We start from the raw sequence: 25,413 nt of genomic DNA, 5'->3' as shown, positions 1-25,413 counted from the left end.
TGAGCTTTCCCATGCACCTAAGTTCAAAATTTAGGGTCGTAAGAAATTCACCTCTCGCATTTGAACCACTGATCGTTAGGTCATTGTATATACTACCACTTACATGGTCGATGGAAAATTTTAGTAAGATCGGACTGATCACCTCCAACATTAGTTGAATTGTAAACCATGAATACATGGATTATCAAAAAATAAATAAATAAAATTATGGGTCCTCCAATCCTCTCATATATTGTGTGACAGTAAAGCATTATGCTAGCTCAAGCATACAAGAAGACTATTAAATTAGTAGAGTGACTATGCTAGACGGTATATAGTTCAATTACATAATTAACCAGCATATGCAACTCTATAGAGGGGGAGGACTATGGAGGTCGGCTATTAGGCACATTACCATGAGCTCTTTTGGATTTATACTACAAAAAAATTAGTAATTTAGGGATGAAAATAATCCATTATAAATTAGCAATGAAATTTTATTTATAGTCAAATAATAACAAATTTAGTAACAAATTAAGTTTTAGTCACAAAATTTGCAATGATTGTAAATTTTATTGCTAATTTGTGACAAAGTTATAATTTATTGCTAATTTTGGAACGAATTTAATTTTCATTGTGGATTAGAATAAATTTTGCAGCAAACTATAGTTTTGTTGAACACATTAATATTGGACGAATAACGAGTTAATAAATTTATGAAGAATCTTGGATTCGTCGTTGAAATCAGAAATGAATCCAATATTTGTCCATGATTCAACGACTGATCAAGTATTCATCCCTGATTTCAACAACGAAACTTTATTCGTCACTGAAATCAAAGACGAATCAATGATACGTAGCTGAATCAGGGATGAATCCTAGACTTGCCCTTGATTTCTACGTTGAAACTTGGTTTCATCCTTGAATTTAGCGATGCATCCAAGTTTTGTCGCTAATTTTAGGGATCTAAGTCCCTCTCGTGAGCCCTAATCGCTAATCCATCTCGATCTCACCTCGCGAACTTCCGCTGATATCAATTTTCTCCAACTCACGAAGCACGCCGTCGGTCTAGGTAATCTCCTTATGCTACAACATATGAAAATGGAAGTACGCATAAATAGACTAAACGAAGTATATTTTGAGATTTATCGTATTAATTAGAAGAGTCATTTGATTAATCATAATCTCAATATAATACATATTGAGAAGAATGCTTTTGATAATCTGATAAATACAATGATATATATTGTCAAAAAAATAAAAAAAAAAAATTAAATGTAAGAAAAGATATGTGACTCCTTTGTAAACGACTCACTCTTGATATCGGTGAATGTAATAGGGGACCAAAGCCAAAAGCAATTTATATATTGAATAAGAATCAGAGACATGTTATCTATAAATGTTTGAAATCATTAAGATTTTCACATAGTTATTTCTCTAATCTTGGAAGATATGTCAATACGAAGAAATGTAAATTGATTGATTTGAAAAATCATACTATAATATATTCATTGAAAGGTTAATTTCTATTGCTTTTAAGAAATTCTTACCATATATATTTTATAACGGAGTTAAGCATTTTCTTTATATATGAGTACATTGACTTAGTATTGGATTTGATGTTATGGTATGTTAATGTTATGTGGATTTGATACTCTATATTTGATGCTATGGATCTTTGGTGTTATGTATCAGTTTTGGATTTGTTACTCTCTATATGTGATGTTATGTAAATTGATATTATGTGGATTTGATCTTTGTGATGAGTAGATTGACTTGGATTGTATGGATTTTGTATGAATCTTTGTTGTGTTTGGTATGGATCTTTCTTGTTATGAAATTGTATGGATTGAGTTTACAGGTATTATATGTATACGATAAGAACAGATTTGCATATTTGTGATTGTGGGAAAATCATGATTTTACAATAAATTTTGCAAAAAAAATTTATTGTAAAATCGGCAATTTGCTATGAAATAAGGGTTCGTCCCGACCAACAAATTCATCAAGGAGGAAACATCTTTCATAGTTGATCGATCAGTGACAGATAAATTCGTCACTGATTAAGAATAAAATGTATTTCATTATCGATCAACAGATAAATTCATCGCTGATTAAGAATGAAATCTATTTCATTATCGATCAACGACGAACTTTGTTTCGTTGTTGATCAAGGAAGAACCCCCATCAGTGATGAAAAAAATTTGTCATTGATCAGAGACGAATACAGTGTTCGTCCGTAATCAATGATGAACGAATTTTGTGCTTAAGTTTTTATTTGTTGTTAAATTTAGGATAAAATTTTTAGGACGATTTATTAACAATGAGACTAAATTCGTTACTAATTTTGTCGTAAATTTTTTTTTAATGAAAAAATTTGTTGTTAAATTCATCATAAATTATGAATTATTTTATAGTATCATTCGATGGATGAACGCCGCTTCTAGAATAATCGGTTCCTAAGGGTTAAATATTTTTTAAATTAATAATAATAATAATAATAATAAATTATTACCGGTGCTCCACCTCACACCAAGCAAATGGAATCAAATTAATTTGGAAATAGTAAAACAGCAAGGCCATTAATTCAAGGATGATATTTTTTAAATGCGTCGATATTTATTGACTTTCTGAAAATATATTTAATTAAAATATTTCTAATCCATATCTATTTTGTTATCAAAATGTCATTTATCTAAGGTTAGATTATTACCTATTTTTTCTCCCTAAAAATATCGTCTAAATTGTGCAATTATTAATAGAAAAAACATACTTTAATAATAAGACAATTTTCCGAGAGCATTCTAACACATTCTATAAAAAATTGATAAATATTTTAAACCCTAAATTAAATGCACCTACCTGGTGGGACCTGACATACAAATAAAACCTATAAATATTTAATAATTCAAGGATCTACTTTAACATTGTGTCACCATTTTTGTCATTCTTCGAATTTACTTATTTACTTATCGAATTTATTCTTTATTTATCACAAATATATTTTTTATAATTAAAGGAATATAAATGAGAATATTAAGTTCGTTCATCGAGTCGACACAGCGCGCAGATACAGACCACGCGGGAGCCGCACGGAGGTTTCAGCTTCGTGCAGGTTTAAGAATTCTCATATCTTGAAGATGAAGTCAGAGAACATCTCTCTACAGAAGCTTCTCCAACGTCTGAAGACGTATGAACAGTACGAGCATCCAGTCACCGCCTCTCACCATTAATGACCCGGACGTTCATGTCCCAATCTAGCTCAACCCATCTCATGCACGCCAAACTGTTTCTAATCAATTCATTTCCATCGCCGAGCTGTCGAAGAATATATCAGGAATTCTCCCTGAATTCTCGCTCTGTATCAGGAACAGATCGATGGAGGATTACATAGCGAAGTGGGTGACCTCAGGCGTGCTCTTCTGGTCGACCACCTTCTTACTCGTTCGAAGCCTGTTCCGGCACCGCTCTTTCGACTTCAGCAACCGCGTCGTCTCCGCCATCCACGCCGTGGTCGCCGTTTCCTTCGCCTCCTTCTCCGTGCAGGACTGGAGTTGCCCCCTGTGTCCCTTGGCCTCGAGGTCTTCTCCTCTGCAGGTACTTAAAAACCTCACCTTTCAACACAAATCGACTCTCGATCTCTCTTATTGTTTATTTTTTTTCCTCCTCCTTTCTTTCAGATGAAAGCCTTGGCCGTGACGCTATCGTATCTGATTTATGATCTCGTGTGCTGCCTGTTCGACCGAAATCCCAAGACGGACAACTCCATCCATCACGTAATTAGCATCGTCGGAATCGGAGCAGGTCTTGCCTACGAAATGGTCTGTACTTTGAGCTTAATTTGACGCGTAAACGTACGTCGATGCTTTGAATTGTGGATAAACTTGGCTGGCTTCTTAATCTACAGTGTGGGTCAGAAATGGTGGCATCGATGTGGATCACAGAGATCTCTAGCCCTTTCCTCCACATGAGGGAGCTTCTCAAAGAGCTTGGCCATAGGGACACCGACCTAAATTTCACAGTCGATGTAAAATTAAACGCCTCAATTCCTCTTCTCGTCAGAGGAAGCAGAAAGAAAAATTGTGGTTGATTTAATGGATTCATGGCGATGCAGGTTTTGTTCGCTGCCATTTTCTCCCTGGCCAGGATGGTCGGTGGCCCATATCTGACATATGTGACGCTGAAAGCGGACAACCCGCTCCTGATTAAGGTGCAACCGAAGCTTCATTAGATCTACTTGTTCTGTCTGCCATTTGTTTAGATTTTGATTATTGTATCTTCTTGCTCTGTACTTTGTTTTGTTAGGCCATGGCACTGGGGCTGCAGCTGGTCAGTGCCTTCTGGTTCTACAAGATCCTCAAGATGTTCAGATATAAGATAGCAAAGAGGAGGAGGTCGGTAGATATGGGTATGGCAGCTGCCAAAGTTTCAGCTCGTTCGAGTTAATGCTTAGTGAATGCATTGTTTTTTTTTTGGGTTCTTAGCGGAGAGCATCTTTGCAGATGAACACCGGTTCTGAATCAGTTTATGCTCTGTTGATGACTGCAATGAAGAAGATTGTGCTTTCAGAATTGAAATCCTATTTTAAAGTCGTACTCATTTTTCGCAAGTGTCATTTTAATTAATTTTAAGGGTTAGTTGCTCCGGTCTAACTCACCAGCAGCCAATCGCCGAACCATCGCCGAACCGGCAATGTCGTTCCAATAGTGCTGACTTCTGTCGGTCCCTTTCTCGTATGCTGATAGCCTGCTACCGGATAGTAGAGCTCAGAACACGGTAATGAATGCATTTAATGCTGCGACCAACGAACCGCAATACGCATCATTCTTTTATTTCGCGAAACAGTCGAAATCACTATACAGAGTGGGGGACGGTGGGACAGCCCTCGCACTGCATCCAATGGACCAAAAATGAGAGTTTTGGAAAAGCCAACCCTTCGCATCGCATCGCATGTGAATCTCTCCGATTCTGGCCCCACCGTATATTCTGCAACGGGGCCCTCCGTCGTCGATCGCTCTCCTCCGTCGAAAAGCAGTTCGACGGTCGATGACCCCGGTTCACGCCGGAGAGAATCTGAACCGTTCGATCGAGGGCTCGGGGTACGAGTCGGAGAATCGTGAATCGCCACGTGGTCACTCGTGGCCGTCGCCGGCGCGTGAGTGCTATAAAAAAGTCTTCTCTCCGTCGGCTCCGCTTCTCGCCTCTTCCTCGAGTTCTTTCGGCGTTCGCAGTGCGATTCAGTGGGTAGAACCCTAATCTTCGTTTTTTTGTTTTGCTTTTCTATCTTTTCTGTTTGATATATAGGATTTTTGTGGAGGAACCTTGGGATTGGGGATTAATCGTTGCTCGAGAATGCAGTTTGTTTTCGCCGGAGATCGAGGATTGAGGCGGAATCAGAGGTGTTTTTCGGGATTCCGAGCTTGCAATGGAGGAAACTCTTGCTCGTCGGAGATTCGTGGTCGGCTACGCCCTCGCGCCCAAGAAGAAGCTGAGCTTCATCCAGCCCTCTCTCGTTGGCCTAGCGTGCGAGCGAGGCATCGATCTCGTCGCCATTGATACCTCGAGGCGCCTCGCCGACCAGGGCCCCTACGATTGTGTGCTCCACAAGTTCTATGGAGACGACTGGAAGGCACAGCTCGTGGATTTTGCCTCCCAGAACCCTGGCGTTCCCATCGTTGACCCTCCCCTCGCCATCCAGCGCCTTCACAATCGTATCTCCATGCTCCAGGTGGTCTCGGAGCTCGAGATCCACCAGGAGAGGGAGACGTTTGGGATCCCCAGCCAGGTGGTGATTTATAACTCGAGTGCCCTCTCCAACTTCGGTGTCATCGGCGCCCTACGGTTCCCTGTGATCGCGAAGCCCCTAGTCGCCGATGGCAGCGCCAAATCCCATAAAATGTCCCTGGTTTTCCACCGTGAAGCCTTGCTCAAGCTAAAACCTCCCCTCGTGCTGCAGGAATTTGTAAACCACGGCGGGGTCATCTTCAAGGTTTATGTGGTGGGGGACTACGTACAGTGCGTGAAGAGGAAGTCCCTCCCAGATGTATCCGAAGAGAAATTGGAGCATTCCATGGGTTCTGTCGCCTTCTCACAAGTGTCCAACATTACCATGCACAACCCAGCAGATGCCGAATATTACAAACGCCTGGATGAGGTAGAGATGCCTCCATTGAGCTTTCTCACGAAGATAGCGAGTGGTTTGAGGCGGGCTACAGGATTGCGACTTTTCAATTTTGACATAATTAGGGATGTGAGAGCTGGGAACCATTACCTTGTCATCGACATCAACTACTTTCCTGGGTATGCGAAAATGCCATTTTATGAAAAGGTTTTAACTGACTTCTTCTGGAAAATTGTTCATGAAAAGAAAGAGCAATATACAGCCACTTCAGTTGTCTCCAATAACGAGTGCAAGCATTTGTCCGACAACCATAACAAGTTGGCAGAGGATACAGAGGAAGTTGGATAATGTTTTTGGTACTTTCTTTCTTTAATAGGTCAAGAAGCTTACACTTCATACCAATGCAAATGATCAAAGCAATATGAATGTAGCCGCACTGCCGCAGTGGCGTTTGGCTGATTAAGTAGGTTAGTAGATCATGTATTTTTAACCTTTGGGTGTGTTTATTGCTTCTTACACTGATACATTGAGACTGTACATCCTTACTTTTGCTACAGTAGTTGGTACATTTAGAACTGTAATAAGGTTGGTGTTTTTTTTTTTAAATATTGATCTGTTCTGATTTCAACCAATCTAGCATACACAAAATTCACTTTTTTTTTCTCATTTTTTTATTATCTTTGATCTAAATCATTCGGCTGATGTTTCTCTGTTGTGGTTCAATTAAGATAACACATGCACAAGATTATTATTATTATTATCTTGTTTTTGCACTTGCTTGCTTCTAAATTATCATCATTGTTCGAACTATACGTTAATCTAAAGGGATTGCTTTATCTCCTTATCTCATGCACATAGCCTTTATGAATGTTGTTATTGGTAGTTCTTTTATATGATGGAATTTTTACTATCTTGATTTTCTCTTGAACGAATCTGCTTCATATTTTAGTCATCTATTTTAATAGATTTTGGAGATATCCACAATTTATTGTTGTATCAAATAGGTGAATTACAGTTTGTAGGATAAACAGTGAGACAATAGTCTTAGGTGGACCTTTATATTTTGTTTTAGATGCTAAACGTGATTATACCTGAGATTGGGTTGATGGGTGCCATGGTATGTGTCACTAACTTGGAATGAAAACTTGCATAGGGAAACCAGTATTATGTATTGTTAATTACATTATTTATTCTAGTTAAATATTTCGCCTTCCTGTCTTACACGTTCTCTTGGAATTTCTGGAATTGTTGTCGGTGGTAAGCTTCATAGGTCTGACTCTCCAAGTCTTCAATGCTGAAGCAAATCTTTTTCTGCAAAACGTCATAAGTTGACCCTAGGCGTCTCATACGGTCGGCCCCACAGTCATCTGTAGAAAGATAAATTAAGAAACAGAGCAGGCCACCACATGGGAGGGTATTGTTGAAGCAAATCTTAGAACATGCAAAGAGTGGCTAGATTGCAATATTTTCATGGCCTGCTTAATGATTGATAAATAAATGAGTAGGAAAACATGCGTCCCTCAGCTAATTTACCGTCTATATTAGGCAGCTGACTTATTGGTTGAGTCATCAGTGATGTGAAGTACAATTGATGCTATAAGGTGATCAATAAGAGTAATTTGGGTGCCAAGTATGTAAGAATGGCATGGAAGGCACCTATACAAGACATTTTACCATCTGCGAATTATAATTAGGATATTTCAATGGGGTTTATTGGCAGTCTTCAAAATGACAAGATGATGAATCTTAGGTAGGGATCCTATTCAAAGTTGGAAATGTTTCAATTGTCATCGGGTATGGTTATTCGACATTAGTATGGATTTAAGTGTACAAGATATTTGTTTCTGAATTTTTTTTGCACATGATCAACAATGGTGTTGGGTATTCAACTAGAAGTGTTGTTGTCAGACATGGACATGAAAGAGAATAGCAGTTATCGAGCCAAGCCATCGGCATGCAAAAATAAGTGGTATTGTTGTTTGAGCAGGAAAACTCTGATGAGAGAACAAATGGATGAATTGCTAAAACCAACAAACCGAGGTTACCTCTAATTCCTTAGGCTTCTCCAAGCTCAAGAAGTCAACAGGAATGAAGAATTATGAATCATTGATAAAGAAACCAAGTCATTATTATGGACAACAATCGGTCTTGAGTTTACCTCTAATTCCTCAGGCTTCTCCAAGCTCAAGAAGTCAACAGGTACGATGAATTATGAGGGGGTGCTTGGTTACCGGAAGGAAATGAGAATGAGAATAGGAATGATAGAAGTGGGGAATGGAAATGGAGAGGTTTTCATTCCCCCATTTTGTTAAGTAATGACTCATTACCATGATTGGTGGATCGAATCTGTGAGACCCACCACTAATTCTCCAAACCAAGTATCAATTTTCCATTTCTTTCCCATTCCCCACTCCCATAGTCCCATACCATCCAACCAAGCACCCCCCAATCATTTTGTTGATTCTAGTTTACTAACAAAACAATACAGTCTAGGATAAGTTTTGAATGATGATTGGTTTAGTAAGTTATGGTTATTAAACCATAGTAATTTTGATTCTTACGGTGGTTGTAAGTAAGTTATGGTTATTAAACCATAGTAATTTTGATTCTTACGGTGGTTGTAATGTGTTCATCCGATGAAGTTTCAGCCATATATATTTTCACTCGCTTTTACATAGCATTCTAATATAAAATAAAGTTCTTTGACGATCAATAGTTTAGCTTAGTCCAAAGCTGAAGAATGTAAGTTAGGATCCAAGAATCTTTGTTTTACTATTTTTCTCAAGGACTAGTATTTATTTGTTCGTTGACTTGAGGTAACATGTGCATAGTTTAAGCATTTGAGATTTTGCAGTCCAATCATAATAGTGAATTGATCCTTGTTACTGTCATTTAATTATACTTTATAAACTTGCTAGAAGTCCTACGTTAGTTGTTTTCCAAAGTCATCAAGCTCTCATTCCATCATCTTAAGAACAATGTAAACTAGTAAGGTCAAGTGACACGGATCTATGAAACAGGGTAAGGATAATGGGGATCTTGATATTCTTTTGTATCTTTTGTATGGCTTGCCTTTTTCTGATGGTTCTTTGATTCCAACGTTAAAACTGGGTATTACACTATCAGTATTATGAGGTTCAAAAATCAAAACTGCATGCATGCTAGTCTTCCTTATTTGTATGCATATAAGGAAATCTTATATTCCCCCATAGTGCACCCGACTTAGAACATTTACATCAACTATTCCATCTGATCCTGTTCAAAAATGTGAAGTTAAAAAGTTAGGAGATAGCAGCTCTGTTGATAGACTGTGAACCTTGTTTTGCTCTGTAAAATAAACAACGTCAGTATCGAGTCAGGGAAGGGGTCCTCGGTGTTGATCCTCCGATGCTCAAGTTAGTCATCGAAATATAAAGAGAAGCGGATCAATAGTAGAACTATGCGCAAACAGTAGATAACGTGTACCGCCGTCGGTGATGGACCCCCCTTTATATAGAGCTTTGGTGGACAACGTGCACGATTCTCGAGGTATAGGCATGCTCTCCCATGTATCCTATGAAAGAGCCTTGTCAGAAAACTAAACATTATACCTTAACAGGGCATGCATATCGTTGACGCGATAGTAAAAACTTCTGCCATACGATTTGCCTGTCGACCATACCTCGTGTCAGTGGCACTATCTCCCAAAAGGGTATCGAGAGATACTATAATTGTCCCATTGCTTGGTCGAGCGAGGTAGCTGCTCGGTCGGGACTCCACTCCGTCCATGGCTAGATCCCGCTGCTTGGCCGAGCGGGTAGCTGCTCGGTTGGGAGTCCTCCGCTCTGTCGGCTTTGGTGGTTATTCTATGTGGTGACCGTGTAGTAACATATCTTCCCCCGTTCAGACCAGCAATGCGGTCTCCCTCGGCGTCTTGTTGCTTTGTATTGAGCGTCGGCTGCCTTGCGTATCATCCCGAGTCGGAATGGAGGTTTGCTCGGGTCCGTCTCTTGCCGGTCGGGGTCTAACCGCCCGACCGACCATTGGAATTGTCCTTCGTTCAGACCTTTGACACCCGGGCGTTGACCACAATGACTTTGATGTCCACCCTGATAGATGACCCCGTGCCAGGTAGGGCTCTCTCTATCGTCGCATCACAAGCCTCCCCCTGAAGTCTAGTTGAAGGACACTGCAAGTCCGACTGACTGGGCTAGTAGAGTCTTCATAATGCTTCCACGCCTTTGTCGTTCGGCTTCACATTGCCCAACTAGATATATAATTGCTGCTCAGCCCAAGCCCTTCGAAGTAAACTGTACTTCGGTCGTTCGGTTGTGTGATAATCGCTTATCCGTGTCGCTCGAGCAACGTGCAACAACACTTGGAGAAAAATCTTTTTCTTGCGCTCCTCGGCCGAGTGCCCTGACGCCACCCGAATTTCTTGAAGATCGTGCAAATCTATGATCATTATGGTCGAGTACGCGACCATACCTTTTAATTAAGCCTTATTAATGTCGTCCGGTGATTGAGCGACACGTGCCCTCCTTTCTGCCACCACACGTTGACGTGACAGGCGGATATCCGCTGACGACGTGATAGGCGTCTTTTCGAATTCAACAGCTAGATATCCGCTTAGTTTTTCGCAACCCTGGATCGGACGGTCTAGGGCGGTCGACCACGAGGTTTATAAACCTCGCGTGCGTTGCCATCTTCCTCACATCACGTGCCTTCATCTTCGAGCTTCCCGACGACGTTTCGCTTCTTCTGCCTCTCCGGCAATCCTTCTTGTAAGACTCCTCATCTTTGCGTTCAAATCTTTTCGTTGTTCTTTGTCATCCTCTTTGTTTTCAATGGCAAGCTCCTCCCAGCCCCCTGCCTCCGTCCCTGGGCTATGATATACTTCCACCGAGTCCAGGTTTGACGGGGGTGACGTTGAGAGTTTGAAGTCTGCTTACAAATTTCCATCTGGATATCAAATTGCTCTTCCTTCTGCTTTCGACCGACCGCATGAGCCACCGTCGGGTTTTTTTATATTTCTTTAGGGACCAGTTCATCGCTGGTCTACGGTTCTCGGTCCACCCTTTTTTCTCCGCAATTTGTAAATATTTCCGCATTTCTCTTAATCAATTAGTGTCGAACTTCTTTCGACTGTTGTGCGAAGTAGTAGTTTGTTCCACTTGTACGATATTCCTTTGACCCCTCGGCTCTTCCAATACTTTTATTATCCGAAACTATCCGAACCGAGGACCTTTCTGTTCCAAGCCCGAGTGGGCTTAGTCTTCTTTGATAAGATGTCATCCTCCAACAAGCATTGGAGAGATTACTTTTTCTACGTTTGCTTTCCCGGACGACTAGATTTTTCGACCACTGGCAACTAGAAGTGTCAAACCCACCGGAGCTCAGGAAGTACAAGAGTCGATTGGACTACCTCTATGCAGCTTCAAGCTTGGCCGGTCAGAAGTACCATATCCACAAGTTGTTGCTGGAGGGCGTCCTCTACGTGTTCGGCTTGAGCTCGATTAGCACGAAACTTTCGTTCAGCCTAGGTATGCTCTTTCTTCTCCCAACCTTTGAATCTAACTAATTTTTCCTCCTTTTTTGCAGCTCGAATCATGTTGCGAGTGTGTCTAGCCGGCAAGTGCAAGTTCGTGGACGCAGAGATCAATGCTGCGACGATGGCCGAGTTGGAGAGCCGCGGCCTGCAACCGGTCGGCTCCCACGAAGATCCGCTCGGCGATGAGGCGGGAACACAAGCGCTGGGGAGTGGAGGGTGAGCCAGCCAGCCAGTAGCTAGTGGAGCAGTAGCTACTGTTGACCTTTCACCCGAGCGACCGTCGATGGTTTCGATTGTGGTTGCTTCAGAGTTGGCTACCTCCGGCAAACCCCTGCGACAGCGCAAGAGGCACCGAGCGGAAGATTCTTCCCGATCTGCGACTTCGGCCCTGCAGACCCCAACACCGGTCGTCTCCCAACCCTCCTCCGAGCGTGGTGAGACCTCGATTCCCCCTCTCGAGTAGGGAGTCGTAGAACTCCCTGCTTCCATATCATCTGACCAGACACCATCACTGTCTGCGCTGCCTCAGGGGGCGATTTGCACTCCGCCGATCACCTTCATGCCACCACCTTTGTCGGCGGCCTAGGTGTCTTGCATCCGACCGATTCCAGCATTTCAGTCTTCGGGTCGGGCAAGGTGAACTTTCCGGTCCTCTTTTTCAATAAGCGGGCTTCTTCCTGATCGGAAGGTGTGACACCCGACCAGAAGAACTCTATCAATGTCGTCCTCCAGTCGCTCGGGAAAGTTATCCCTTCCATCTTGTCGGTATGCACCACTAATGAGACTTGCTCGATCAATTGCTGTATCACGATCGACGACTATGAACAAGCTAACTTTGCCAGCTCATCCGCTGCCCGATTCTCTGCCCAGGGAATCTTTTGTATAAGGACTTCTTAGAAATTCACTTTCAGCTTATCAAAGGCTTCTACGTACAACTTGGGTCGGGAGTTGCTTATCTCGAACGTCCCTGATAGCTGCCGAGCGACCAACTGAGAGTCCGAGTGAATAAGGACTTTTGTGGTTCCTACATGCTGTGCTGCTTGTAAGCCGGCTATCAAGGTTTCATATTTGGCTTCGTTATTTATCGCCCGATAGCCTAGTCGAACGGACAACTTCATGCGATCTTCCCGCGGTGAAATTAATAGTATGTCGATCCCGCTACCTTGCCGAGTGGAGGAACCGTTGACATATATTTTTCAAGTTGCTTCCAGCTCGGCGTTCTGGATCTTTGTGACGAAATCCGCCAAGGCCTGAGTTTTAATCGCCATTCGTGGCTGATATTATATGTCGAATTCACTTAGCTCGGTTGTCCACTTGATCAACCGTTCTGACGCCTCTGGGTTGAGGAGGACTCTTCCCAAGGCGCTGTTGGTCATCACGACGATCAGATACATTAGGAAGTACGGACGAAGACTCCGAACGGCTAGCACCAACGTATAAGCTAACTTTTCAAGACAAGTGTAGAGGGATTCTATATCTTTCAATAAATGACTCAAAAAGTACACTGACTGTTGCTCATGACCGTCCTGCCTAACTAATGTCGAGCCAACTACATACTCGGTGGATGATAGGTAGATTCAAAGCGGCTCACCAGCGCTCGGCTTAGCTAACACAGGCAAGGAGTTAAGGTACTCCTTGAGCTCTTCCAACGCCCTGTTGCACTTCGCATCCCATTAAAGTTTTGTAGCTCAGTGCAATACCCTTGAAAAACGGATGACTCTGGTTGGATGACTTGGAGATGAACCTTGTGTTAGTTAGAGTCCTAGAGCCAATCATATGATGATTGCTGTATGAACTCATTGTATCATATTCTTATGTATATAAAGACATTTGTTTTGATTATTATATTTACTTGTATTGGTGCCAAATAACTAAGTATAATAGCGTCCTTAAGTAGAAGGTTCTTATCTATATCAATCGATTGGTTGAATCGATAGTGAGATGATATAGAGAACACTACTCTTAATCATTCCTAGTCAAGTATTAACATTCAGGGACAATGTTAATGCGATGAGACTAGCATGTAGGTCAACTCGATACTTGATCTCACAAGTCATGAATATAGGGATATCAAGTTGACACATGGGTATGCATTGGAGAATGTATATTGAATGACCCGCCATGAGAAAGTATCATGGATCGTTATATGAGTGTCATATATTTTCTCATGTGACTATTAGTATGACTATTAGTCCTTGGACCTGAAGTCACCATGATTTCCTACATAAGGAGTTACATACTTTGGCTTCGTCAAACGTCATCCGTAACTGGATGGACTATAAAGGCGATTACTGGTATGTAACAAATTATGCGGAGGGATGTGAGTGATGTAGATGAGATCTATCCCTTCTATATAACGGGAGTAACATCGTTATTCTTGATAGAGTGAGACCACTAAGTGCATGACCATGCCCAAATGAGTCAATATGAGATATTGAGCTCATTTGATTAGAGTGAGTCTACTTGGAGTTCAAGATTTAGATTGATCAGAGGATGACACCGTCTATGCCTCAAATTGATCAATCTAGATGTCAAGGATAGAAGACACTTGTCATATATTGTGAAGAGTCACAATTAGTAGTCACAAGGTGATGTTAGACCTCAACATTCTTGTAACTTGGGTAGTAATGATGTGTTCCTAGATACCGCTCATTACTTATACTTCTAAATGAGTTTAGGAGCATTGTCAACGTTACAAGAATCTATAGGGTCACACACAAAGGACAATTAGACGAAGATTAGGTTCATTTGATGTACTTAGAGGATTAGGTTCATGTGATGAACCAAATTGGATTAAGAGTAATCCAAATTAGATTAATTGAGTAATACTCGATTGAGTTAGACTTGAGTTAGACTCAAGTGAGGTTAGACTTGAGTTAGACTCAAGTGAGGTTAGGCTTGAGTTAGACTCAAGTGAGGTTTAATGATGATATTCATTGAATTTTGAATTCAATGATAAATGGAATTTAATTTGAATTTTAGATTCAAATTTCGAATAAGTTTCAAAATGGTCATTTAATGAAGAATATTAAATACTCATTAAGGCTCATTAATGAGGCTCATTAATGAGCATTAAGTATTTTCATTAGATGAAAATACTTAAGCCATTTTTTACTCTTATTTTCATGATCGATCATTATTATTCCTCCTTGCTTCTTCTTTTCTCCCTCTCCTCCTCCTCCTTGGCCGAACACCTTTAGAGTGCTAGCACACTCTAAGTGTTTTCTCCATCTCTATTGTTCATGTGGATACATATAGAAGTGTGTCCACTTGAACACACTCGAGATCCGACAACTTTTGGACGAGCGGGATTCACGAAGGGCTTCGCTCAAGGGTAATCTCTTAACCATGTAGATCTAATGTAGATCTAGGATAGAAAAACATGTACACGAAAATTTTGTTCTTTTAATCATCGCACGGATCCGGTGGCATGGGATTTCGAGGTTTCCGCAACGCAAAAAAAATGGTTTTTGCGGCTCGAAAATCCCAACAGTGGTATCAGAGTCACCTGCGAAGTGTGTATGTGTTTTAGTTTGTATTTTTATGAAAAATATCAGATCTGTAAATTTTTATAAATTTACGTTTTTTTATAGTTTTTATGAGTATTTTTCTTGGAGATGCGAAGGAACAAGTGCTTGGTCACTTGTAGGCTTCGTATACTGAGAAAAACCTTCCGAAACGGCAAAGTTTCACCCAAATAGTTTTGGGACAGCGGCTTAAGGCGCTGTAAGATCGTCGTAGGACACTCGTGAGACTCATGTCACGAGTAGGGGCGCTGCCCCTAACCCCGCAAGGGGCGTTGTCCCGCGAACGCGCCCGAAAATCGCTAAACGGGACCGCCGGGAAATTGTAACTCATAAAATTGTAAAAATAGTAGTAAAATTGCAAAAATTTATATAAAATATATAATTTAGAATTATGTATGTATTTGTGATAGTCATGGCTCAAAAACCCTAATTGGATTGGATACATGTGTTGTAATTCATAATATGACATGCGTGTCATTTTTGTGTGATTGTGGGTGTTGTATATTTGATACGCAACCTGCGCGTTGTGCCTATATATTTTATTTTCTGTTGTAAAATAATTTACATTCGAATGTAACTTGAGTTTCATCTTTGTAATGTACAAAATAGAGCTGTGGAAGGTCCACTCGAGCAGGAGTTATGAGGAGGGTGCGAGCAACACGTGACGGTCAAAGGGAGGAGCTTGGAGAAGCTATTGACCTTAGGTTGATCGTCCAATCTTCTCATTGGCTTGAGAAGATCGTAGTAGGGCCATGACTAATCACAATTTAATTAATTGCTTGTGTGTGTATGTGATGCATGCTAGAGTAGAGTAATTAATTAGTGCCACCACGATTAGATTAAATCTAAATCGCTTATATGATACACATCAATGATTAGATTAGATCTTAATCGCGTCAACTCAAAATGCCTACCATGCCATGATACTCATCACTACCTCGATCACATGTTGTTGTTGAATCTGCCAAAGCAGAGCAACGCATATTATCTTGGTAGGGTGCGGAGGGACAATCTTGGTCCCGCCTATCAACGCATGGGTGAGTACAAACTCAATTAGATTGAGTAAAACTAGTTAAACTCAATTGGATCGGGTTTAACTATAGGCATTTGCCAATGGTTGGTAGATAGGTCAAAATCACATTTATATTAACTCTTCGGCGATTTAGCCAAAGCTAACTCAAGTTTTAATATACATGCAGATCTTGATCCTATAAACAAGAGTTGCATAGAGATATAATTGGTAATTAGTTACCTACCGATCATAGTAAGTCTTGGGCGATTTAGCCAAAACTAACTCAAGGTGTAGTATGATGTGGATCTTGTCCCGCACGAATTATAGCTAGAATCTAGTAAGTGTGGTTTGACCACATCCATGACTTGATTCTACAAAATTCTATAATTTAGTGGGAGCATCGTTTAATTAAAGGCATAATTAAATGATTAGTGGAATATGATATTTATTTTTCTGTATTTTTCTGTTGTAGATTGTCATGTCGTCAAACACGAACTCCTTCTTCCTGCGTTATGTCCTTGATAAGGACAAACTCAATGGAGCTAACTTCCTGGATTGGTACAGGAACCTGAGAATTGTTCTCACTCGGGAAAGGAAACTGTACGTCCTGGAGACGCCCATTCCCGGGGCACCTCCTGCCACTGCCACGCGAGCAGACAAAGATGCTTACAAGAAGCATCAAGATGACACATTAGATGTGTCATGTCTCATGCTCGCAACCATGAACTCTGAGCTTCATAAGCAACATGAGTTGATGGCTGCTTATGATATGGTTGAACATCTTCGTCAACTATATCAAGGATAAGCTAGGCACGAGAGATTCGAGATCTCCAAGACACTGTTTCAGTGCAAGATGTAAGACGAGACTCTTGTAGGTCCATATGTACTCAAGATGATTGGGTACATAGAAAACCTATAGAGATTGGGATTTTCACTTGGCCAAGAGCTGGCCACTGACTTGATCTTGCAATCCTTGCCGGATAGTTACAATCAATTTGTTCTAAATTACAACATGAACGAAATTGATAAACCCCTGCCCGAGCTGCTAAGCATGTTAAGAACTGCTGAGCTGAACCTTAAGAAGGTAAAGCCCAACACCATTTTGATGGTGCAAAAGGGCAAAGGCAAGGGTAAGCCTAAAGGCAAAGGAAAGTCTCAAGCCAAGGGCAAAGACAAGGCTCTGAAACCTAAAGGAGAGGTTGCCAAGGATGCTACATGCTTCCACTGCGGTCAGACCGGGCACTGGAAGAGGAACTGCAAAGTCTACCTGGAAGATCTTATGAAGAAAAGAAGTGAGACTTCCACTTCAAGTATATATGTTATAGAAGTCAATCTATCTATTTCTTCATCATGGGTATTAGATACCGGATGTGCTTCTCACATTTGTACTAATGTGCAGGCGCTGAGAAATAACAGAGCATTGACGAAGGGCGAGGTGGACCTACGCGTAGGCAATGGAGCACGGGTTGCTGTTGTTGTTGTAGGGACTTATTCTCTATCTCTGCCCTCTGGGCTTATACTAGAATTAGATGATTATTGTTATGTGTCTGCTCTTACTAAGAACATTATATCAGTTTCTTGCTTGGACAATAAAAGTTTTTCATTTATAATAAAGAACAAATATTGTTCAGTTTATTTAAATAATATATTCTATCGTAGTGTACCGCTGATGAACGAACTCTATATTCTAGACTTAGAGAACCCTATCTATAACATAAATACCCAGAGGTTCAAGTCAAATGACATGAACCAAACCTATATCTGGCACTGTTGCTTAGGTCATATAAATGACAAACGCTTATCCTAGCTCCATAAAGATAGTTTGCTGGACTCATTTGATTTTGAATCATATGAGACATGTGAGTCATGCCTACTAGGCAAGATGACCAAGACTCTCTTTAGTGGACACAGGGAGAGAGCGACTAACTTGTTAGGACTCATACATAGTGATGTATGTGGCCCTTTCAAGTTCGCTGTCAGGGGTGGTTATAGGTACTTCATTACATTTACTGATGACTTCAGTAGATATGGTTATGTGTATTTGATGACACATAAGTCAGAATCCTTTGAAAAGTTCAAAGCATTCAAGAATGAAGTACAAACTCAGCTTGGCAAGAGTATTAAGATACTTCGATCAGATCGAGGTGGAGAATACCTTAGCCATGAGTTTCGTGACTATCTAGCTGAGTGTGAGATTCTATCTCAACTCACTCCTCCTGGAACACCACAGTGGAATGATGTATCCGAAAGAAGGAATCGTACCCTATTAGATATGGTGCGATCTATGATGAGTCACACAGATCTTCCTACATCTCTTTGGGGCTATACTCTGGACACTGCAACCTTCATACTCAACCGTGTTCCATCCAAGGCTATGATAAAGACACCATATAAGATATGGACTGGGAGAGATGCCCAGGTGTCTTTTATGAGGATTTGAGGTTGTGAGGCTTACGTTCGACATCAAGTCTCGGACAAACTGGGACCCAAATCCGATAAGTGCTATTTTATTGGATATCCCAAGGAAACTAAGAGATATTACTTCTACATTTCCAGTCAACACAAGGTAGTTATGGCAAAGACTGGGATATTTCTAGAAATTGACTTTGTTTCTAGAAAAACTAGTGGGAGTACATTCGATCTTGAAGAAGTTCAAGATGTGAACCATAGCACTGAAGCCTCGATGGAAGTTGAACTGGAACCACAAAGTGTTGTGGATGATGTTATTCCACAAGGAGTTGAGGAACCACAACCAGTTTAAGTAGACATACCTCTTCGCATGTCTGATAGGGTACGTCGTCAGCCTGAGAGATATTCATTTCTCTTGTCTGACCATGATGACGTTGTGCTCATTGAGAATGAGCCTACCTCCTATCAGGAAGCTGTGATGAGACCAGATTCTGAGTCATGGCTAGAAGCCATGAGATCCGAAATGGAATCTATGTACACCAACCAAGTATGGACTTTGGTTGATCCACCTGAAGGCGTCAAACTCATTGGGTGTAAATGAGTCTTTAGAAGAAAGACTGACATGGATGGACTTATTACGTATAAGGATCGTTTGGTAGCAAAAGGTTTCAAGCAAATTCATGGTATTGACTATGATGAAACCTTTTCTCCAGTAGCGATGTTTAAGTCCATTCGGATCATGTTTGCTATTGCAGCATACCACGATTATGAGATCTGACAAATGGATGTCAAAATCGCGTTTCTGAATGGAAACTTGCTCGAGAATATGTACATGACACAACCTGAGGGTTTTGTAGATTCATAGCATACTGGCAGAGTATGCAAGCTGCATAAGTCCATTTATGAACTAAAGTAAGCTTCTCGGAGTTGGAATCTTCGATTCGATGATGCGATCAAACAGTTTGGTTTCATCAAGAATGAAGTGAACCTTGTGTCTACAAGAAGATTGTTGGGAGCACAGTTGTCTTCCTTGTATTGTATGTGGATGACATACTACTCATTGGGAACGACATCCCTTTGCTGCAGTCTGTAAAGACTTGGCTAGGGAATTGTTTCTCAATGAAGGACTTAGGCAAAGCAGCCCGTATTCTAGGCATACAGATCTATAGAGATAGATCTAAGAGAGTGCTTGGCCTAAGTCAGAGTACATATATTGACAAAGTACCACTACGGTTTGTCATGCAGAACTCCAAGAAGGGATTTCTGTCGATGTCGCATGGTGTGAGTCTTTCGAAGACTCAAAGCCCCTCTTCTAGAGAGGAGAGAGATCGCATAGATCAGATCCCTTATGCTTCAGCCATAGGATCTATCATGTACGTCATGCTATGTACTCGTCCTGATGTCTCGTATGCTTTGAGCATGACGAGCATATACCAATCAGATCCAGGTGAAAGTTGTTAGTGCGGTTAGCACTAACGGTCTAACTCAGGTTTTGATAAATGACAAATCAGGTTAAGTTAGGTTCGTCGTTATCTAACACTCTGATCGAGTGTGCAGGATAAGTCTAGACAGGTCGACGGGCTGACCGGATGTCTGGCACGAAGTCCAAGCGGGTCGACGGGTTGACCAGACGCTTGGCGAGAAGTCCAGCTAGGTCGACGGGCTGACCGGATAGCTGGCGAAAAGTCCAAGCGGGTCGACGGGCTGACCGGACGCTTGGCGAGAAGTCCAGCTAGGTCGACGGGCTGACCGGATAGCTGGCGAGAAGTCCAGACGGGTCGAAGGGCTGACCAAACGTCTGGCAGGTGAGTAAAGGTAAGTCACTGGAAGGAATGACTGTGAGGACGCGTTCCCGGGAAGGGAACATTAGGCGTCGATCCGGCTTAGATTCATTTCGGACATCTAAGTCGAGATCGTGACTAGATTCCGGTCTCGGAAAGACGGAATCTAAGTCATAATCTTCTTTGATTAAAGTATAAACTGTGATAACATCTTATTTTGCAGGATATACATATTGTTTGCCTCGGACTAACTTTTTCTTGCAGATAAAGGAGTTTTTGGAGAAAAAGTGGTCCGGGCGCCCGGAAGGGGTCCGGGCGCCCAGGAGGCAATTTCTATCCCTGGCGTGCGTCGACACGTGGAGCTCGTTGGTTGGGCGGGCTACGTCACACTAGGGCACCTGGAAGGGATCCAGGCGCCCGAGCATCCTATAAAAGGAGGGTCAGAGGGGAGCTTCAAACAACGACTGAAAAAAAAAGGATCTTCTACTGCTTGCTCTGCTGCTCTGCGCTTCTGCGACGCTAACGAAGCTCTGACAACACACGTTTTCTTGTCGATTCATTCCTTTATCGGTATTGTTATCATTTTCATTAGCTTTTTCTGTACTTAGTTTGTAATAAATTTTGAATTGCTAGTGATTGCCCATCGAAAGCGGTTAACGATCGCAGACCTTGGAATAGGAGTCGACACAGTCTCCGAACCAAGTAAAATTGGTTTGTGTTAGCATTGTTTCTCTATTTCCGCTGCGTTTATACTCGAACGAATTTTATATTCCGTCGGGTGCTTCGTTTCTACATGTTGTTTCAACGACCTATAGCCGCCGCCGGTTTGGAATTTGTAGGAAGCATTGCAGTGCTTACATTTTGCACGCATTTCTCCCGACGGAAGAGTGACTTTGTAAAAATGTTTAGTGAAAATAGAAGACTTTAGAGGAGGAAGTTCCCGAACCTTAGAAGTAATTGTATCGGTACTTCCTTGTGTTTCGGGTGTTGGATTCGGAAGATGCTCGATCTCATCATCGGTGGATTGAATGTTGGGGTCCTCCTCCCGCAGATTCATTATTTGCTTTCTCTTCCGAGCTCGAGATGATGCACCTCCGCGACCTCCTTCCATTGTAATTGAAAATTGAAAACAAAAGCGTGTAGAGATTAGAGAATACGAAAATGAGATTAAGAGTAGAGAAGATGTATGTGAAAAATGATGAAATGAGCTCTCTATTTATAGAGTTTTGATAGTAACGGATACTAAATCATAGTCATTGATCAAAAAACGGTCAAATGATCCTAACCGTTGAAAAAAATACCCAAAAAACCCTCCCAACGGCTACGAACTACCGGTTAACCGGCAGTTCCAACGGCTATGAACCGGCGGTTCAAGCCGTTTAAAAAAAAAAAATTACGGCTGAACCGCCGGTTCAACCCGCCGGTTAACCGACGGTTCGCCGATTTTACAACCAATGAACCGGAACCGGCCCGGCAACTTGCCGGGCCTGTTCCGGTTCGACCCGGTGAACCGGGTCAACGGGCAACCGACCCGTTGACCCGGTTACGGGCCCGGGCCGGGTCCGGGCCAGACCCGGCACGGGGTCGGGTCTAGAGGGATCTCCATTCCCTCTAAGTCTCTCGGGCCAAAGCTAATCTCGGATCCCTCGACCCTCTCTTTGTTGTAGTCCACTGCGTGAATCTCGAGTTACCGAGTGTGCGACTTTCTCGCTCGGTTGGAATCACCTCCGGGCGGAACGCCGACGATCATTCTTATTTCCGCTCGAGCGGTGTTGGAATCACCTCTCGAGCGGCGTTGTTCCTATTCTCTTCCTCTCGAGTCGAAGGCTTGTTCCGCTTAGCAGAGGCTCAGGCGGGACATGGATTGTTCTTTTGCTGGGACTGATGGTGGCGTGGATTGGCTGTCCTCCTTTCTTCCTCCCTTCGATTGGCTGATCAGCGCGTGTGTCGCCGATAGGGAGATGGGGATCGACAACGGTATCCTTGTGGGGTCGACTTGCTAGCTATCAGGTCGTAGCAACCCCGAGTGTTGTGTGTCGCCGACTGATAGAAGGAGCAGAACATCGGCATCCACACCTTGTCTTTTGTAGCCTTTGGGTGAGCGGCTGCCACATGTGTCTTAGGCTCATGGTGTGGCTGGGCTCCTCCCGATCGAGGCCTCTTAGTGGGTTGATGGCCGCTCGTCTGCCGTCGTTCAGACTCTCCTATGGGCTCGGCAGGCGTCTCCCTCTTCCTTGCCACCTGAGCTTCTTCCACGTTGATGTATTCAGTAGCCTTCTTTTGCAGGTGGTCGAAGTCCCTTGGCGGTTTCTGAATGAGCGACCGGAAGAACTCCCCTTCGGTGAGCCCTTGGGTGAAGGCGTTCACCAGCATGTCCAAAGAGACCGCTGGGATGCCCATCGTCACCTAATTGAAGCGCTGGATGTAGGTCCTCAATGTCTCTTTGGGCCCTTGCTTGAGCAAGAACAAGTTCACGCTCTTCTTCTGGTGGCAATGACTGATGGCGAAGTAGTGGAGGAATGCCACACGGAAGTCCTTGAAACTGTGGATTGATCCGTCCGGCAATCTCTTGAACCAGCGTTGTGCTGATCCGGAAAGAGTGATGAGAAAGACCTAACACTTAACTTCGTCTGTGTACTGATGAAGTGTGGTCACATTGTCAAATTTGGCCAAATGGTTGTCTGGGTCGGTGGTTCCGTTGTACTTTCCAATCACCAGCGGAGTGTAATGCCTTGGCAGAGGATTGTTCAGAATCTCCTCCAAAAACTGCTGATTGATCCGCTCGGGCGAATCATCCTCCCTTGGTGCCTTCCCCTTCCTTGCGTCTCGAACGGGCGCATCATCGGAAGATGACCTCCGATCCTTGTCCGCTCGGCCTCGTTCCTTAGATGGAGTTTTGAACAATGCTCGGTGGAAGGGGATAGGTGCATTAGGCGCTTCCCCATACGTGCTGGTCGGCTTCTTGTTCTGTCCCCGAGTGGAGACTTGTTCCGTTCGGTCTCCTTGCTCAGTCTGGCAATCTGCTACTGAGGCTACATGCTCTTGCGCTTGGCGCTCGACCAACGCTTGTTGTTACTGCTGCTCCACTATTTTCGCCGCTCGGGCTTGTATCAACATGTCAAGCTCCTCTTACGTCAGTGTCACCATTGTGAATCATCTAGCGTATTCCATCTTCTCGTTCGGATGAGAGTTACGTTCCCTTAGACGACACTAAAATGATCCTGCTTGAAAGCGTGAAGTTAGAAAGCTAGTAGATGGCGACTCCATTGACCGGCTGTGGACCTCGCTCCGCTCTGCAAAACAAGTAACGTCAGTGCCGAGCCAAGGAAGAGGTTCCCGACGTTGGCCCTTCGACGCTCAAGTGAGTCACTGAAATATGAAGAGAAGCAGAGCAACAGTAGAACTATGTGTAAACAGTAGATAACGCGTACCTCCGTCGGTAATAGATCCCCTTTATATAGAATCCTAGTGGGCAGTTTACATGATTCTCGAGGCATGAGCATATTCTCCCATGTGTCCCATGAAGGGCCTTGTCAGGAAAGTATCTCTGACATTATATCTTAATAGGGCATGTATATCCCTGATGTGACAGTAGAAGCTTCTGTCGTATGATTCACCTGTCGACCATGCCTCGTGTCAGTGACACTATCTCCCAAAAGGATGTCGAGAGATACTACAGTGGTCCCGTTGCTTGGCTGAGCAGGGTAACCGCTCGGCCGGGACTCCGCTCCATTCATGGCCAAGTCCCGCTGCTTGGCCGAGCGGGGTAGCTGCTTGGCCGGACTCCTCCGCTCTGTCGGCCTCCGTGGATCTTATATGCGATGACCGTGTAGTAATATATCTTCCCCCGTTCAGACCAGCTATACGGTCTCCCTCGGCGTCCTGTTGCTCAGTATTGAGTGTTGGCTGTCTTACGTATCATCCCGAGCCGAAATAGAGGTCTGCTCTGGCCCGTCTCCTACCGATCGGGGCCTGACTGACTGACCGACCATTGGAATTGCCCTCCATTCGGCCCTTTGACACCCAGACGTTGACCACCTTGACTTTGATCTCTACCCTGGCAGTTGACCCCATGCTAGGTAGGCCTCCCTCCATCGTCGGATCACTATTCAAAGATTTTATCTTAAATTTTGGATAAGGTAGCTAAAAATCTTTGCATCAGCTATCCTATATATTCTCTAAATTTAGCGAATAAAATCTCTACCATAAAAGTAAAATAATATTTCTTTTCAATCTCTCTCATTCCACTCATTCTTTTCAATCTCTCTTCTTTAAGGATGACAATGGATAGGATTTGGGTAGGATTTCATATCCTTCGTACTTATCCCATTAATTATATCTATACCCATACTCATCCCCATATCCATCGTGTATTTAACTTTCATGCCCATCCCCATACCTGTCGAAGTTTCGGGTATTCATATCCTACCCATCATCCTATTACTCCCTACCATTCTCGTTTCTTTTTTTTTAATATTTCAATGTACTTGTCAGCTCTTTCTTATCTCGCGCTCCTTCAATCGGGTGAACATTTCTCGTGAAAAAAAAGATGAGATATGAGTTGATGACCAGATAAAGAGACAAACTAAATCTTTTTTTTTTCTAAGACGGAAAGCGGACTAAAGTTTTTTCTTTCCCAATAAAAAAAGATGAGGCTTATATGTTGAATAAGTGTGAATGGAGAAGAGGAGGAAGAGAAGAAGCTCTATTGTGCATGGGACTTTAGTCCCACATTGGGAGTTTCTTGGCATCTTTGTTGGTTTATATTGATTCACATACATTGAGGATGTGAACAAATGCATGGAGAGAGGTTCTCTCTCACGCGTGGGTGCGCAGGGGGGGTGCAAATCTAGGGTCCGGATTGCACTGAACCAAATTGACTCGTGTGTGAGCGCGATTAGCGCACACGAATGCCGGACCGGTCAAAATTTGCCCAAGCGGAATAACCAACATTTTGCCACATATATCTTTTTGCTGCTTGTATAACGGATGCATTGAAGAAAGATTAATGCAATATTGAAACGGCCAAGTACGCTAGCGTTGAGTAATGATCA

At 42.7% G+C, this 25,413-nt stretch overlaps 2 protein-coding genes across 2 annotated transcripts; both read left to right on the top strand.

Annotated features, from left to right (window-relative positions):
- Positions 1–3,063: 3,063 nt before the first annotated feature.
- On the top strand, positions 3,064–4,552 carry LOC121990380 (TLC domain-containing protein 5-like). Its single transcript, XM_042544517.1, has 5 exons — positions 3,064–3,576; positions 3,660–3,800; positions 3,887–4,006; positions 4,094–4,189; positions 4,285–4,552. The coding sequence occupies exons 1-5, from the start codon at positions 3,358–3,360 to the stop codon at positions 4,423–4,425; spliced, it is 717 nt and encodes a 238-aa protein (XP_042400451.1). The 5' UTR covers positions 3,064–3,357; the 3' UTR covers positions 4,426–4,552.
- A 593-nt stretch (positions 4,553–5,145) lies between these two features.
- Positions 5,146–6,728, top strand: LOC121992923 (inositol-tetrakisphosphate 1-kinase 1-like). The gene is made up of 2 exons (XM_042547567.1): positions 5,146–5,223; positions 5,338–6,728. The coding sequence occupies exon 2, from the start codon at positions 5,405–5,407 to the stop codon at positions 6,446–6,448; it is 1,044 nt and encodes a 347-aa protein (XP_042403501.1). The 5' UTR covers positions 5,146–5,223; positions 5,338–5,404; the 3' UTR covers positions 6,449–6,728.
- The last annotated feature ends 18,685 nt before the right edge of the window (positions 6,729–25,413 follow it).

Source organism: Zingiber officinale, chromosome 6B (assembly GCF_018446385.1).
Source record: "Zingiber officinale cultivar Zhangliang chromosome 6B, Zo_v1.1, whole genome shotgun sequence".
NCBI lineage: Eukaryota > Viridiplantae > Streptophyta > Magnoliopsida > Zingiberales > Zingiberaceae > Zingiber > Zingiber officinale.
The sequence above is the reverse complement of the archived record's forward strand: the minus strand, read 5'-3'. Positions and strand labels throughout refer to the sequence as shown.